General features: G+C 41.7%; 1 protein-coding gene and 1 long non-coding RNA gene across 2 annotated transcripts in view; one reads left to right on the top strand and one right to left on the bottom strand.

Moving 5' to 3' along the window:
* LOC309653277 overlaps nt 1-18111 on the top strand; it is a 115887-nt gene that overhangs the window by 89540 nt on the left and 8236 nt on the right. The gene's annotated exons all lie outside the window — the stretch shown is intronic.
* Nucleotides 5652-18111, bottom strand: part of CENPI (centromere protein I) — a 77012-nt gene continuing 64552 nt past the window's right edge. Inside the window, exons 19-20 of the mRNA XM_082447571.1 lie at nt 6822-6889; nt 5652-6115 (exon numbers count right to left, since the gene is read on the bottom strand). Coding sequence (XP_082303697.1) covers nt 5980-6115; nt 6822-6889 — 204 coding nt within the window. The 3' untranslated portion in view covers nt 5652-5979. The remainder of the gene's footprint in view (nt 6116-6821; nt 6890-18111) is intronic.

The raw sequence follows: 18111 nt of genomic DNA, 5'->3' as shown, positions 1-18111 counted from the left end.
AGAATGAAAAGAAATGAAGACAGCCTAAGAGACTTCTGGGACAACATTAAACGCAACAGCATTCGCGTTATAGGGGTCCAAGAAGGAGAAGAGAGAGAGAAAGGACTAGAGAAAATATTGGAAGAGATTATAGTCAAAAACTTCCCTAAGATGGGAAAGGAAATAGCCACCCAAGTCCAGGAAGCACAGAGAGTACCAGGCAGGATAAAACCAAGGAGAAACATGCCAAGACACATAGTAATCAAATTGACAAAAATTAAAGACAAAGAAAAATTATGGAAAGCAACAAGGGAAAAATGACAAATAACATACAAGGGAACTCCCAAAAGGTTAACAGCTGATTTCTCAGCAGAAACTCTACAAGCCAGAAGGGAGTGGCATGATATATTTAAAGTGATGAAAGGGAAGAACCTACAACCAAGATTACTCTACCCGGCAAGGATCTCATTCAGATTTGATGGAGAAATCAAAATCTTTACAGACAAGCAAAAACTAAGAGAATTCAGCACCACCAAACCAGCTGTACAACAAATGTTAAAGGAACTTCTCTAAGTGGGAAATATAAGAGAAGAAAAGGACCTACAAAAACAAAACCATAACAATTAAGAAAATGGTAATAGGAACATACATATTGATAATTACCTTAAACATGAATGGATTAAATGCTTCAGCCAAAAGACACAGGCTTGCTGAATGTTTACAAAAACAAGACCCATATATATGCTGTCTACAAGAGACCCACTTCAGACCTAGGGACACATACAGACTGAAAGTGAGGGGATAGAAAAAGATATTCCATGCAAATGGAAGTCAAAAGAAAGCTGGAGTAGCAATATTCATATCAGATTAAATAGACTTTAAAATGAAGAAATTTACAAGAGACAAGGAAGGACACTACATAATGATCAAGGGATCAATCCAAGAAGAAGATATAACAATTATAAATATATATGCACCCAACATAGGAGCACCTCAATACATAAGGCAACTGCTAACAGCTATAAAAGAGGAAATCGACAGTAACACAATAATAGTGGGGGACTTTAACACCTCACTTACACCAATGGACAGATCATCCAGACAGGAAATTAATAAGGAAACACAAGCTTTAAATGACACAATAGACCAGATAGATTTAATTGATATTTACAGGACATTCCATACAAAAACAACAGATTACACTTTCTTCTCAAGTACATACGGAACATTCTCCAGGATAGATCACATCTTGAGTCACAAATCAAGCCTCGGTAAATTTAAGAAAATTGAAATCATATCAAGCATCTTTTCCGACCACAATGCTATGAGATTAGAAATGAATTACAGGGAAAAAAACGTAAAAAACACAAACACATGGAAGCTAAACAATACGTTGCTAAATAACCAAGAGATCACTGAAGAAATCAAAGAGGAAATCAAAAAGTACCTAGAGACAAATGACAACGAAAACACGATGATTCAAAACCTATGGGATGCAGGAAAAGCAGTTCTAAGAGGGAAGTTTATGGCAATACAAGCCTACCTCAAGAAACAAGAAAAATCTCTAATAAACAAACTAACCTTACACCTAAGGGAACTAGAGAAAGAAGAACAAAAAAACCCAAAGTTAGTAGAAGGAAAGAAATCATAAAGATCAGATCAGAAACAAATGAAATAGAAACAAAGACAACAACAGCAAAGATCAATAAAACTAAAAGCTGGTTCTTTGACAAGATAAACAAAATTGAAAAACCTTTAGCCAGACTTATCAAGAAAAAAAGGGAGAAGATCCAAATCAATAAAATTAGAAATGAAAAAGGAGAAGTTACAACAGACACCACAGAAATAAAAAAGACCATGAGAGATTACTACAAGCAACTATATGTCAATAGAATGGGCAACCTGAAAGAAATGGACAAATTCTTAGAAAAGCACAACCTTCCGAGAGTGAACCAGGAAGAAATGGAAAATTTAAACAGACCAGGGGCTTCCCTGGTGGCACAGTGGTTAAGAATCCGACAGCCAATGCAGGGGACACAGGTTCGAGCCCTGGTCTGGGAAGATCCCGCATGACACGGAGCAACTAAGCCCGTGTGCTACAACTACTGAGCCCACGTGCCACAACTACTGAAGCCTGCGTGCCTAGAGCCTGTCCTCCACAATAAGACAAGCCACGACAATGAGAAGCCCATGCACTCCATTGAAGACCCAATGCAGCCAAAAATAAATAAATAAAATAAATAAATTTTTAAATATATATATAAACAGACCAATCACAAGCACTGAAATTGAAACTGCAATTAAAAATCTTCCAAGAAACAAAAGTCCAGGACCAGATGGATTCACAGGTGAATTCTATCAAACATTTAGAGAAGAGCTAACACCTATCCTTCTCAAACTCTTCCAAAAAATTGCAGTGGAAGGAACACTCCCAAGCTCATTCTATGAGGCCACCATCACCCTGATACCAAAACCAAAGATACTACAAAAAAAGAAAATTACAGATCAATATTACTGATGAATATAGATGCAAAAATCCTCAACAAAATACTAGCAAACAGAATCCAACAACACATTAAAAGGATCATACACCACGATCAAGTGGGATTTATCCCAGGGGTGGAAGGATTCTTCAACATATGCAAATCAATCAATGTGATACACCATATTAACAAACTGAAGAAGAAAAACCATATGATCATCTCAATAGATGCACAAAAAGCTTTTGACAAAATTCAACATCCATGTATGATAAAAACTCTCCAGAAAGTGGGCATAGAGGGAACCTACCTCAACATAATAAAGGTCATGTATGACAAACCCACAGCAAACATTATTCTCAATGGTGAAAAACTGAAAGCATTTCCTCTAAGATCAGGAACGAGACAAGGATGTCCACTCTCACCATTATTATTCAACATAGTTTTGGAAGTCCTAGCCACGGCAATCAGAGAAGAAAAAGAAATAAAAGGAATACAAATTGGAAAAGAAGAAGTAAAAGTGTCACTGTTTGCAGATGACATGATACTATACATATAGATTCCTAAAGATGCCACCAGAAAACTACTAGAGTTAATCAATGAATTTGGTAAAGTTGCAGGATACAAAATTAATGCACAGAAATCTCTTGCATTCCTATACACTAACAATGAAAGATCTGAAAGAGAAATTAAGGAAACACTCCCATTTACCATTGCAAGAAAAAGAATAAAATACCTAGGAATAAACCTACCTAAGGAGGCAAAAGACCTGTACTCAGAAAACTATAAGACACTGATAAGAGAAATCAAAGATGACACAAACAGTTGGAGAGATATACCATGTTCTTGGACTGGAAGAATCAATATTGTGAAAATGACTATACTACCCAAAGCAATCTACAGATTCAATGCAATCCCTATCAAATTACCAGTGGCATTTTTTACAGAACTAAAACAAAAAATCTTAAAATTTGTATGGAAACACAAAAGACCCCTAATAGCCAAAGCAGTCTTGAGGGAAAAAACTGGGGCTGGAGGCATCAGACTCCCTGACTTCAGACTATACTGCAAAGCTACAGTAATCAAGACAATATGGTACTAGCACCAAAACAGAAGTATAGATCAACGGAACAGGATAGAAAGCCCAGAGATAAACCAATGCACCTATGGTCAACTAATCTATGACAAAGGAGGCAAAGATATACAATGGAGAAAAGACAGCCTCTTCAATAAGTGGTGTTGGGAAAACTGGACAGCTACATGTAAAAGACTGAAATTAGAACACTCCCTAACACCATACACAAAAATAAACTCAAAATGGATTAGAGACCTAAACGAAAGACCAGACACTATAAAACTCTTAGAGGAAAACATAGGAAGAACACTCTTTGACATAAATCACAGCAAGATCATTTTTGGTCCACCTCCTAGAGTAACAGAAATAAAAACAAAAATAAACAAATGGGACCTAATGAAACTTAAAAGCTCTTACAAAGCAAAGAAAGCTACAAACAAGATGAAAAGACAACCCTCAGAATGGGAGAAAATATTTGCAAATCAGTCAACAGACAAAGGATTAATCTCCAAAATATACAAGCAGCTCATGCAGCTCAATATCAAAAAAACAAACAACCAAATTCAAAGATGGGCAGAAGACCTAAATAGGCATTTCTCCAAAGAAGATATACAGATTGCCAATGAACACATGAAAGGATGCTCAACATCATTAATCATTAGAGAAATGCAAATCAAAACTACAGTGAGATATTGCCACACATCAGTCAGTATGGCCATCAAAAAACCTACAAACAATAAATGCTGGAGAGGGTGTGGAGAAAAGGGAACCCTCCTGCACCGTTGGTGCGAATGTAAATTGATACAGCCACTATGGAGAACAGTATGGAGGTTCCTTAAAAACCTAAAAATAGAGCTACCATATGACCCAGCAATCCCCTACTGGGCATATACCCTGAGAAAACCATAATTCAAAAAGACACATGCACCCCAGTGTTCATTGTAGCACTATTTACAATAGCCAGGTCATGGAAGCAACCTAAATGCCCATCGACAGACGAGTGGATAAGGAAGATGTGGCACATATATACAATGGAATATTACTCAGCCATAAAAAGGAACGAAATTGGGTCATTTGTAGAGATGTGGATGGATCTAGAGACTGTCATACAGAGTGAAGTAAGTCAGAAAGAGAAAAACAAATATCATATATTAAAGCATATATGTGGAACCTAGAAAAATGGTACACATGAACCAGTTTGCAGGGCAGAAATTGAGACACAGATGTAGAGAACAAACGTATGGACACCAAGAGGGGAAAGTGGGGTGGGTGGGTGGTGGTGGTGTGATGAATTGGGCGATTGGGATTGACATGTATACACTAATATGTATAAAATAGATAACTAATAAGAACCTGCTGTATAAAAAATAAAATTCAAAAAAAAAAGAAAGAAAACGTCCCCCCCCACCACGTGCAACACACCACCACCACTCCTTATTTTAAAACAGAATCTATTAACATTCTTTCCTAACAGTGTTCTGTGGAACATCGGTTTGGTAAATGTCATCCTAGAAGGATTTATCTCACTTGCTCTTTCAGTTGCTGATGGATGTTTAGAATCTTTTGTAAGAGTGGAATGTAGTTTCCTAGTTTAACTTCCACAGAGTGGGTTTCCTTTGAGTGAGTGTTCCTGGCCAGTGTAGAAGGCTATCTTCTTAGGCTTCATTAGTGAGAGCCCATTCTATCTCGCACTTTGGCAGATTTAACATGAGAAACTTCTGAGTATCTATGGTTAGAAGTGCTGCATCCCAGATGTGCCCTCTGTACCTGGCTCTTGGGCCTTTGCTAAGTTTGCTGCTTCAAGCCGTGTTCCCTTCCTTTGGGTGATTGCAGAGCTGAGGAGTGCTCTGGCCCAGAGCTCAGGGCCGAATTCCTGGGGGACAAGTCTCACGGGAAGAGGACCCCTAAGTGCCTTCATCGCCCAGCACTGGTTTGCAGTAGACAGGACTGCAGAGCCGAGGCCAGTGCACCCAGGAAAAGAGGGGCTCCGACTTTTTTCAGGGACAGGACACTTATCACTTCCACTGGCAGCACTGCCTTTTGTGGGGAGGGGTTCCTTAGAAGATCCCAGGGTTCTCTGGAACTATCTCCCCATCCAAAGCCCTGAGGTTTGTGGCTCCCACAGGGCCTTTTAAAAGGTGATTTACCTGAGGGCCTTTAATCTAGAAACAAGGATTCCTTTGGAAAAGTCAGGTGCTAAGGTGAATGAGACAGAGAGATTTTTTTAAAGGCTTTTGTTCTTTTGAACAATCAAAAGGAAAACATGAGAAAAGTATGTTCTTTTCCAGGCAGCTGCTCCTGCTGCCCTTCCTCCTTCTCTACCCCACTCCACCCCAGCACGGCCCTGCCCAGCTACCTGCTCGGACCCAGCACCTCTGAGGCCTGGATCTCCCTGCCTACCAAAGGCAAGATAAGCCTTAACTACCCACACAGTGTCAGGCCTACTTACCAGGCTGGGGCATTGGGCCTGATGCTGGGGAAAGCTGAAGAGAGCAAAAGGAACAGGGTGTTTGATGCCAGAAGAGGTGAGCCCCATTTCAAAGCTCTCCAAGCTCTGCTCTCAAGAATGGAGAGGAGTCTCCTGGTTACAGGGGGTAGAAAGGAAATCAAGGGAAGCAACCAGAGGAAAACTGCAACGGGGGAAGCCGGATTGAGCCAGGAAGTAAATGCAGAGATTAGGATGCGCCTTCAACACCAGGCTCCTAGGTCAGAGCCCGGTTTGCTCCAAGGAAGTGCTCCTGTGTCCTGTCTGCTGGCCAGACACTCATTTGTTCAGGAAACCTGCTCCGAGGTCCCACGTTTCCTCTCTCCTCCTTTTTCAGCTAATGCTTTCCACACCCCTTCCTTTCCCTCCCTCCAGGAAATCCATCCATGGACAAAAAGCCTGTCATTGAGAACAGACATAAATAAATAAACAAACAAGTAACTAAATAAATACCCCTCTCCTCTCAAAGCAGCAAACTGCGGACCTTCCTCTTATTCATTTTTAGACCATAGTTGCTCAAATTGGATGGAGTTTCTATTCCTGGGCATCTTTTTTTTTTTCCTTCTATGAATCCAAGCGGTGGCTACTTCATTGTGGGCATTTTTTAAATGCAAGTTTTCCCCTAAAGGCACAAGCAGGCGGCAGGCAGGCAGGCAGGTGCATACACACACACACACACACACACACACACACACACACACGGGCGCACACAGAGTACCTCTGGAGCTTCCCCTCCCTCAGTCATTTCCCCTCAGTGGGCTGAAAAAGGGTGAGGCTTGGAAATCATTTCTCTGTGGCCTACCTTCTGATTCCAGCAGGTCTGAGGAGCAGGCGACAACTGGGAGCTGGGCGGCCAGGGCTGGGTTGCCTGTGTGAATCAGCAAAGAAGTCCCTGAGACAGGGATGCTGACAGCTGCTGTATGCACACTCTCCCTCTGTCTCTCCCACCTCCCTGCCCTCCTTCTCCTGCTCCTCCTCCCCTCTCGGAACCGCTCTGTGTTGCTATGCAATCATATCACAGGACTAACAGCATCACTCCGACCTCAGGCAAAGATACCCTTGACTGGGCAAATGCAGGAAGAGCGAGGACAGTTTTGTAGAACTACCAGAGCCTTGGCGGCTCTCTCGGAGATTTCAATTTATTAGGAGCAGAGAAGGAAAGCGGAAGACGCTGAGAGGCAGAGGGGGAGAGGGGGAGAGGCTTCCACTGGGGAGGAGGAGACAAAAGAGGCTGAGAGATCAATACAAGCTGCTGAGCGAGGAGCCTGGGCCTCAACTTCCACAGATCTAGCTCAGAGCCAAAGCCAACTTCAGAGCCAGCAGCTGGCAGGGCCCCTCGTTAGCCAGTCCAGGATTCAGTTTCTGTGTTAGAGGTTGAAACCTCTGCTCTAGAATCATCACTTGTACCCAAGGTAGAGTCTTGGGCCCAGGGCAGTCTGCCAGTCACCCGTAAGTTCCATCCTTACCTCCTCTTAGATCTAAATGTAGAGAAAGCCTTGACAATGAGAGCAGCAAAATGCGCCTTGAATGATTTAAGAAAATACAGCTCCTCCGTGCCTCCCCTCACCCACTACCCCAGTCACTCTCCTTCCCTCTGTCCATACCAGCCCTTACAACTTTAACCGTCACCCCTGTTAAAGAGAAGAGGGTATGAACGCCAAACACACTGAGAGACCTGGGAGAAGCCACTAAATGGATGGAGGGGATTATACCCCTTTACGGAGTGCCCAGCACACAGTACATTAACTCAATAAATATTTGTTGAATGAGTAAATTGAAAAGATGGATGGCTGGATGGATGGATGGCTGGATGGATAGATGGCTGGATGGCTGGCTGGATAGCAGTCAGAAGGCCCCCATCCCCATCCTCCTACACAAACATACTCATAATTAAAGCCCCAGCAGCTCCAGGCTGGGGCAAAGGATAAGAGAAGCATTCTTCTTTCCTCTCTCCATTTCTGAGAACAGGGTGTGTATGAGAAGGAGAAACAGGTTGGTTTGGGGGTGGGTTGCTTAACTTTACTGATTTGCCTCTAAGAACTCTATAAGCTCTGATGGCAATGGAATTTAGAAGACAAAATACTTCCTGGCCCAAAGGACTTGGGACTAGTGTTTACAAAGTTTCTACAAAGACTGAGAATTATTATTATTATTATTATTAGTCTTATCTTTATGCAAAATCCTCAGGTAGGAAATAACTAGTGTGTATGTGTGTTCTTTTGAGATAAAAATGTTAAAAACTTAAGCTGCTGGTTTCAGTAAAAGATTAGCCATAAGGCCTGATCTCCTCTTTAAAACGAGCAAAGAAAATGGGAACCAAATGCTCCCTCCCCCAAACGAGGCTTTTAGAGCTGTGTGAGCGGCCCCCCCTGCCCGGCCCCCATGCAGGCGCAGAAAGGGCCTTTGATTTCTGAAGGGGTTTTGGAAGCACATCCGGCTTCTCAGTCTACACACCCCCGCCAGAGCAGTTCTGAGCTCCCCAGCCTCACCCGGCCTGGCCCCAGTCTTAGCCCTGGCAGCGTGCAGGGTTTCTCAGTACCATCCAGATCCAGGGCCCCAGGAGCCCTTTACTACTGACTCAGAATGACTTGGAGGGGGCAGTTGGCTAGAAGAAAGACCAGAGGAACACTCTGAGAAACTGTTTGGGCTGGCACAGCACAGAACACACACCAAACACATGGGGACCTGACTCCATGCTCACTCCTGGCACCAGTGCGCTGGCACACCAAGTCAAAGCCGAACCTGGGTTTCGAAAGAAGAAGGAGAGCGAGCCGGATTGGGTACTTGCTGCCCACTTTTTTTTTTAATTTATTTATTTTATTTATTTATTCTTGGTTGCATTGGGTCTTCATTGCTGCAGGCAGGCTTTCTCTCTAGTTGCGGCGAGCGGGGGCTACTCTTCTTTGCGGTGCGCAGGCTTCTCATTGCGGTGGCCTCTCTTGTTGTGGAGCACAGGCTCTAGGTGCACGGGTTTCAGCAGTTGTAGCACGCGGACTCAGTAGTTGTGGCTCGTGGGCTTAGTTGCTCTGTAGCATGTGGGATCTTCCCGGACCAGGGCTCGAACCCGTGTGCCCTGCATTGGCAGGTGGATTCTTAACCACTGCGCCACCAGGGAAGCCCTTGCTACCCACTTTGACTGCACTTGGACTGGCCCAGATCACCATGAGCAGTCAGAATCCTCCTTAATTTTTCTATCTCTAGAGAAAGCATTCAGGCTGCTGTTACAAAAAGACAATACCAGCCTCCAGGAAAATAAACCCGCAGAGTTTGTTTTGAGGGATACAACAAAATCTTTCCCTAAATCTCTCTCCCGTTGACCCGATCATGATGGAAAAGACCCCCCCTCCTTGTTCCTTTGCTTTAGGCACTCAGAGCTCTTGTGTAAAATGAGGATATTACCAGTGAGACAAAAAAAACGTTAAGCTATTATCAGCTAGCAACACCTAAGATTTAATTATTAGATTATAATTATGGCTAACATTACTGAGCATTTACTCCAGGCTAGGCACTGTTTGAAGTGCTTTGAACATGTTATTAGCTCATTTCATCCTCATAGCAGATTAAAAATAGCTTCTATTATCCCCCCACACACTTTATAGATAAAGCACTGTAACACAGTGAGGTTACATGACTTGCCCAAGGTCACACAGCTATGCATTATGGAGCTAAGACTTATCCTAGATGTCTCTGGGCAATGCCCACATGATTAACCATGATGCTATACTGTCTCCATCTATCTTGTAGTGGCCTGATCAGATGTCAAGCCTAGGTAGGTCATTGAGACAAACGTGACTAGGGCAGAAGTCCCTGGATAGTTTTTCTAATCTTTTTGTCTTTTCTCAGGCTATTTCCTCAAAATGTCTCCCTTCCCTTTAGAGGACAGAAACACAAGGGACCTTAGACGTAAGATTTCTCTCTCTGAGAAGTCCCAAGTGCGCAGAGTCCACACAAATTTTGGTTAAGGCTATGAATGGAGTATGAAAGGGAAAAGACAAATGACCTTGAGATGAGGTGGAGTGCTCCAGTTTGCTATGGTTCCCACACTGCCCACTGTACTCTAGTCATTTATATTACCTGTTCAGCTCCTGTGGCTTTTCAGTGGGTGCCGTCTCATAGGCTACCGAAGGTACATTCCTTACTGTCGTTGGTCTTCTGGTGTATTTAGAAGAGGATTGTTTGGTTTTTGTTTCCTGGAGGGTGTCAAGGTGGGTAGAGTCTCTAGCTGTGTTTCAGGAAAGGTAATATCTTGGCTTGAACATCGCAACTGGATAGAATAGTTCACTCTGACATTTAAATCCCAGGGAGACCCATTTTCACCCAGGAGACGTCTCAACAAACCAGAGCAAGCACATAGGCTAGCTTCAACTAGTTTTCTGATGAGGACAAAGAAAGATGAAAGGGGGTCAGGCCACAAGCTTTGATTGTATCTCCACCCTGGTAACCTATAGGAGGATGTTTGAGACCCATCCTAGCGTCACTGAGCAGGACTTTGCTCAGTGGACAAGGATAGGTGGGGCGTTTCAGGCAGAGAGAAAGCATGTGCAAAGGCACAAAGCTGAGAGGACACAGCTTGCTAAGGGACTGTAAGTACTAACTCATTTTGACGAAGCTAAGATGGGGTTACAGGTGGGAAATGGCAGGATGCGGCAGGAGATGAAGCTTTGGAAGCACACAGAGGCACTAGGGTCATTTATGTTTTTGTTGTTTTTGTTTCAAGCAGGGAAGTGGCATGGTCAGATTTATGTTTTAGAAGTATCATTCTAATGGCTTTCATTGAAAGAACAATTTTTTTTAAATTGAAGTATAGTTGATTTACAATATTAGTTTCAGGTGTACAACATAGTGATTCAATTTCTTTTATAGATTATACTCCATTTAGAGTTATTACAAAATAATGGCTCTATTTCCCTGGGCTGTAAAAGATATCCTTGTTGCTTATTTATTTTATACATAGTAGTTTGTGTCTCCTAATCCCCTCTCCCATCTCACCCCTCCCACCTCCCCACTGGTAAACACTAGCTTGTTCTTTGTATCTGTGAGTCCGCTTCTTTTTTGTTATATTCACTAGTTTGTTGTATATTTTAGATTCCACATATAAGTGACGTCATACAGTATTTGTCTTTCTCTGTCTGACTTGTTTCACGTAGTATAATACCCTCCAGGTCCACTCACGTTGTTGCAAATGGCAAAATTTCATGAGCACTTAGGTTGCTTCCATATCTTGGCTATTATAAATAGTGCTGCTATGAACATAGGGGTGTATGTATCTTTTCTAATTAGTTTTTTTTCTTTTAATATGTACTCAGAAGTGGATTGCTGGATCATATGGTAGTTCTATTTATAGGTTTTTGGGGAACCTCCATACTGTTCTCCATAGTGGCTGCACCAATTTAGAATCCCACCAACAATGCCCTAAGGTTCCCTTTTCTCCACATCCTCGCCAACATTTGCGAAGAACAATTATTGAGTGCCCGCTGCATGCTAGGTCTGTGCTAGACCCCAAGAGCACAGAGACAACTTGAAAACTACCTTCAAGTTTCTCACAGTCTAATGGGTGAGACAACTAATGAAACATAAATACAATCGAGTGCAATGAAGGATGAATTGGAGGGGAGGAAAGCGGGAAGCTTGGACACCTAGTAGGAGGTGGTTGTAGTACTCATCTGATGAGGGCCTGAAGCAGAGCAGTTGGTAGTGGATCTTCCTCATATTCTCCTTTCCTTTTATCATTTCTTCCTAGCTTTACTACTTGCCAAGTTGCTAAAAGAGAAATAAACTGTGAATAGCTTTTTTGTCCTTGGTGGGTGGGGGAGAGGTAGTATAGGTAATTCCCATTGTCATTCCACAACCTTATTCATTGCCCCCCTGACCATGTTTACCAAAAGTATTACTTCAAATCATTTCTACTCTTCTCAAACACCCAACCCATGCCCACCTATCTCAGCAAATAACCTCCATTCTTGTTTTGCTGAGAAGGTGAAAGCTATCCCTGCAAAAGTCTTCTCTGCCTCAGAACTTCTTTCTATCTTCTTCCCCTTCCATTATCCCCCGACAAAGGACCTCCCCCTGCTTTTTCCTCACCAAGGTCAATACCTCTGCTCATGACCTCACACCATTCTCTTCCTATCTATCTTCTCTGGGAACTTCATAAATTTTTGTCTCTCTCTGGTTTTCATCTTCAACCTTTTCCTTGCTTTTGACACTTTTTCCTGCTTTCTAAAAACATGTGAGGAGAAGGAAGTTTGCTGACTCCCATGAGCTGGGAACTGGGAAGAATGTTCCCCCACTAGAGAAAGCCCTCCCCTCTGCCCTATAGGAACCCACCACACACACAACCAGGTCAAAACTGTCTTACCAACAAGTTTGGAGGGAAGAAACATCATCAGGGCAAAGAATTCCCAGGTTTCAGGTAAGGCTAGGACATAAAAAGTAGAACTAAGAAAATGCAGAGAATAAGAATAATAAACATTTTTACCAAAAGGGAAAGGGGGGAGGGATAAATTGGGAATTTGAAATGAACATATACACACTATTATATATAAAGTAGGTAAACAACAAGGACCTACTGTATAGCACAGAGAACTGTATTCAATATCTTGTAAAAACATATAATGGAAAAGAATTTGAAAAAGTTATATATATATGTATAATTGAATCACTTTGCTGTACACTGAAAACATTGTAAATCAACTATACTTCAATAAAAAATTAAACAGTAAAGAATAATAAACATTTGCCAGTTATTTGCAGAGTGCTTTTTGCCACATTGTTTTGTTTATCTAGCAGAGATTGCTTCCAACGAATGGGAATTTCATGTAGCAAAATAGAAAGGATTAAGTAGAGGGGCAGACAGAGGTGAAATGCCTGAGAACTTGGGATTGTGAGAATGAGTCAGAGAGTAGGGGGGAGGGAGTTTCACCAAGTGTGTATGACATAGACAACGGAGCAGGGAATTTGGTGATAAGTTGGAGGAACATGTTAGGAATGTAGGGGCGCACTGCTGAAAAGGCTGGATTTTGTCATTGAAGTTGGTAAGGAATAAGGTGAAGCCACAACAGAGAAGGGCTGAAGAATCAGTGTTGTCCCAGTCAATGTCCTGAACACCCTCTGCTGTTTCTGCTGAACATCTCAAAATGTGGAACTCATCTTACACACTTGGTTACCTCCCACCCTCTTCTGCTTTTCAAGCTTCTGCTACACCAGACTCAGCAGCTGGGATGTTATATAACCAAATATTATGTTCTATTTATGTTTTTAAATATATTCCATTTAGACCAAAACCATTCAAGCTACAGTAAAAATGGTACAGTGGAAAGAACACTGAATTAGGAGTCAGAAGACAAAGGTTCTAGTCCCAATTTTGCTATTAAATTGCTGTTAACCTTTATGAGCCTTAGGGTTTTTTCCTCCACCGGAAAGAGGGTAATATCTGCCCTATTCACATGATTAGGTTGAGAATCAAACAGGATAATGGATATGAATATATATTGAACATACTGAAATTATAAAATGCTATTTAAATATAAGAGATTACTATTTCCATTGCTTCAACGTCCTGGTGATTCTTCTATCTGCAGAAGACATAAAGACCCAGAGTAGATTATAGCAGCTAAGGAAGCAGAGCCAGAAAGGTAATTAGCTCCCTGTTTCCATGATAGATCAGATACTATAGTGCTTTAAGCAGACATACCAACAAGGCAGTCAGAGTCTTATTCACATCCTTCACATTATCAACCTTCCCATCCCTCCTTCCAGCCCAGAAGGCTAGATATATGCACACACACTAACAACCTTCACATATGAGATTCTAGGCTAGGATGTACAACCCGATAAGAACTATTGGTTTTCTAGGCTAAAGGACACTGCTACTGATTTGTACTTTCATTGTGTTTAGGTTGCTGGGCCAAGATGAGCATTTCTTGCTTGTAACTTGCATTGAGAGGAGAAGGGAACTAACATTTTTGGAGCTCAGCCTCTGTGCCAAACACAGTGTAAGACACTTGACAGCTATTACCTCCTGTAATACTCACAACAACTAGGTGAGGTAAGGATTATTGTTCCCAACTCTATAAACAAGGAAACTGCATCTCGGAAATGTTAAGTAAGCTGTTCAAGTTCATTAAGCTAGTAAGACATGCAAGCTGGAATTCCATCCCAAATCCATCTGACTCCAGTGCTGATGCTCTTCCCACTTCTCTCCTTCTTCTAGGCAGGACATCAATATTCAAAGCAGGGCACATCCTAGAAATTACCACTTCTTGTTGCACTCAAAAGTACATATTGGCATAACATCTGGTAAGTACCTTAGCCACCAACAGGTAGAGTCCCCTTTCAGTGATGCCTCTAAATCTTGAAGTTGTTTTGGAATCTAAAGAAAGCCAGGACCTGGACTTCCATGGTGGTCCAGTGGGTAAGACTCTGCACTCCCAATGCAGGGGACCCAGGTTCGATCCTCAGTTGGGGAGCTAGATCCCACATGCATGCTGCAACTAAAAGATTTTGCATGTAGCAACTAAAGATCCCTCACGCCACAATGAAGATCCCACACACAGCAACAAACATCCCACGTGCCACAACTAAGACTTGGCACAGCCAAAATAAATAAATAAATAAATATATTTTTAAAAAGAAAGAAAGAAAGCCTGGACCTAACAGACAAGAGCTATCTTTTACATCAAGTAGTGAGCTCTACACATCTTGCAAGACAGACAAGATATTTGCTTGGCAGAGGCAAAGTGACAATTTCAAGGTGAGACTGTCAGTGTTAAAAGGATGCCTCACACAGTGTTCTCTGGCCAATAACCAATCAAACTCAGAGCTACCACACTGTTCCCTCCTCAGATTCAACCTTATAGGGGTGAATAGAGTTGATAGGTATCTACCTGGTATGATTTGAGGAGGACTGAAATGCTATCACTAATCAAAATGATTTCCCCTGCTGGCATTGCCATGAGACCTGCACTTTCCTACTAATTACTTCTTTCAGGTTAAGGCATCTGTCATATCACTTTCATTCTAATCACCAGACAGGTATGGGATACAGGGCAAATCATATTGAAGGAGAAGGCAGAGAGGAAGCTTCAGTGTGATGTATAATGGGCGGCTAGAGTTGAGCAAGTCCAGATCAAGACATTTAGAAGCCCTAAGCACAGAAGAGATAGTGTTACAAACTCTATAAACTAAACATAAGATGTAAACCTATAAACTAAGCATAAGATGGTTCAACAGAATCTGACCTTTCCCATAATTACTACTGCAATTCTTTTTTATTGCCATATAATTCAGTCATTAAAAGTGTACAATTAAATGGCGTATAATATATTCAAAGTTGTGCAACCCTCACAACAATCAATTTTAGAATATTTTCATCACTTTCCCCCCCAAAAGAACCCCTATCAGTCACTCCTTTTACCCTCCACTCCCTCCCAGCCCTAGGCAACCACTAATCTACTTTTGGTCTATGTAGATTTTTCCTATTCTGGACATTCTACATAAATGGAATCATACAATATGTGGTCTTTTGTGTCTGGCTTCTTTCACTCAGCATAATGTTATTCTCAGCATAATGTTATCAAGGTTATTCTTTGTTGTAGCATGTATCAGCACTTCATTCCTTTTTATGGTTGAATAATATTCCCTTGTATGGATATAACACATTTTGTTTAGCCATTCATCAGTTGATAGACATTTGGGTTGTTTCCACTTTTTGGCTATTATTGAGTATTGCTGCTATGAACATTTGTGTACAAGTTTTTGTATGGACACATGTTCTCAATTCTTTTAAGTATATACCTAGGAATGGAATTGCTGGGTTATATGGTAACTCTCTGTTTAACTTTTGAGGGACTACCAGACTGTTTATCAAAGTGGCTGTACCATTTTACATTCCCACCACACCAATACTTGTTATTGTCTTTTTGATTATAGCCATACTAGAGGGTATGAATTTGTATTTCATTGTGTCAATCCTTTTTTGAAATATCAAATATCCAATTCTTTAAAAAAAATCTTTAATGCCTCTATTTAGTTGGTTTCCTAAGTATATGCTTGATCTGCCTATTATTAAAGCATCCAGAACTGGGATCAGCTAGAATTGATTTGGTTCCTCGGGTTGGAGGGCTATAAGGGAGGGCCTATCAGGTAAAACATTTCTAACACCAAACCAAGACACAAAGATGACTAAACCACATTTCCTGTTTAATAGGGGAGCCAGTCACCTACCCAAAACGACTACAAAACAAAGTAGAATGAGGGAAGTGCTATAATAAGGCAAGGGAAGTACAGAGGGGTATCAGGGCAAAACAGATGCAGTTCTCTCAAAATACAGTGCTAAGCAACCTCAAACATCACCAAAGCAAACTGGCTCTCCACCTTTACCCAGCCACAGCGTGAATCCAGAGTCTTCTTGGAAACAGTTACAAGAGCAGGGAACAAGGCTCTTAGAGGTATACTGTACTGAGCCTGAGAAGTATATTTGTCATCTTCTCATTTCAATTACTATTCATACTTACTACCCACTGGCTGGCTCTTTCAGACTTGGCCTCATTACTTTCAGTCTTACACCAATTTGTAAGACTGCACTGAAGAATGGTTGTAAAGTACTTTGTAAATCTAAAGTGCATTATAAATAATAATCTCCTATTGCAACCTTCTTAGCAACAACAAACAAGTCCTATTCCGGCAGTTCCTCATTGCCCTCTCCCCAATCTACCATTTTACCTGAATTGTTCCCATCACACCTCTTTGCACCAGTACACCCCAACTTCTGGAGATGGTGCTTGCAATCAGCTAAGCCTTCAGAGAACCTTTGCAGTCTTAGAAGCATTTTGATTCTGTATTTTGCTTTGGAAATAGAAAGCAAGCCAAAGAGATTGCTCCCATTTCATCATGGAGAGGCTGAGGCATATGAAGATTAAGTGACCCAATAATTTTAAAGAAATCATGTTATCAGACTGAAGTTCTGTGTGTCCTCCCTGTTTTACCTCTACCTCTACCCATGAGAAAACTGCAGCTATTGAGGTTGTGGGTTTGGGATACCTACTCCCCAGGTCCCAAGCCTTTCTCCTGAGAGTAGCTAAGAGTAAGCAGGCTGCCTGAGCACAGCTAACTCATATTCAACAGACCAGAGAAGGTAATTTCACTTTTGAACTGCTATCTACTTCTCTGAAGTGGGACTCAATTGTGCTTGAAAAAGTCAAGCACAACCTAATTGCCCTCAACCATCTGTCTAAACCCTGCTCAGGGCAATGGGCCAGGGCGTTGTAAAAACACGTGATTCTGCCTGAGGGAGGACTTGGAGGAAGCTCTTTGAAAAAATAGAGACCTCTAATCATTTCTTTGTTTATTCAAATTTTTATTGAGCACTTACTAATTTGAATACTTCAGAGTAGTAATAGCAGAGGGGTCACCAGCACAGGTTCTGAAGGCCAACTGCCTGGGCTCAAATCCTGACTCTAATGCCTGCTTACTGACTTTAGTTTCTCTCTTGGTAAAATGAAAATAAAATTACTCATGCCATAGAGTAGACATAAGGACGAAATGAGATCCATATGTGAAGTGGCTAGTGCATTGCTTGGCCCATGGGAAGTTTTCAGTAAATGCTAGCTAATATTGCTATTCATGCAGAATCAGAGCAAACTTGTCAGGGATCAATGGATGGGAATAAAATTTTACAGCCCTTCGGCCAGTTTCATGGGCCCATTGCTGGAACTGCTCTGGGGAAGGAGCACGTGCTGAGAAGAGTGGTAGGAAAAGTGTCATGATTGGAGGAGGTAAAGTAGAAACAACACTTGGATTTCAGGGAACTACTTGTTGCACTACAGAAGTTTCAGAAGAATATCAACACCAAAGAAGAAATTATTGCACATCAATGCATTCTGCTCTAGGGTAAATGATTCCTGCTAACACAACCCAGCCCCTGCCTGTCCAGTTTTCCATCACATGACGAAGAGGACAATGCAGACTTAGGGAAGTGATTGTTAGGTGCAAAGCCCGGAACCTAACAAATTATTTTAACTTCCTCCCAGCAACACTTTTCCTGGAATTAGTCCTGTGAGTTGGGGTACCCAGTTGACCCCAAGAAAAGACAAATA

The sequence above is a fragment of the Balaenoptera physalus genome (assembly GCF_965194825.1).
Source record: "Balaenoptera physalus genome assembly, chromosome: X".
NCBI classification, from domain to species: domain Eukaryota; kingdom Metazoa; phylum Chordata; class Mammalia; order Artiodactyla; family Balaenopteridae; genus Balaenoptera; species Balaenoptera physalus.
Note: the sequence above shows the minus strand (reverse complement) of the source record. Positions and strands in the feature narration are given on the sequence as shown.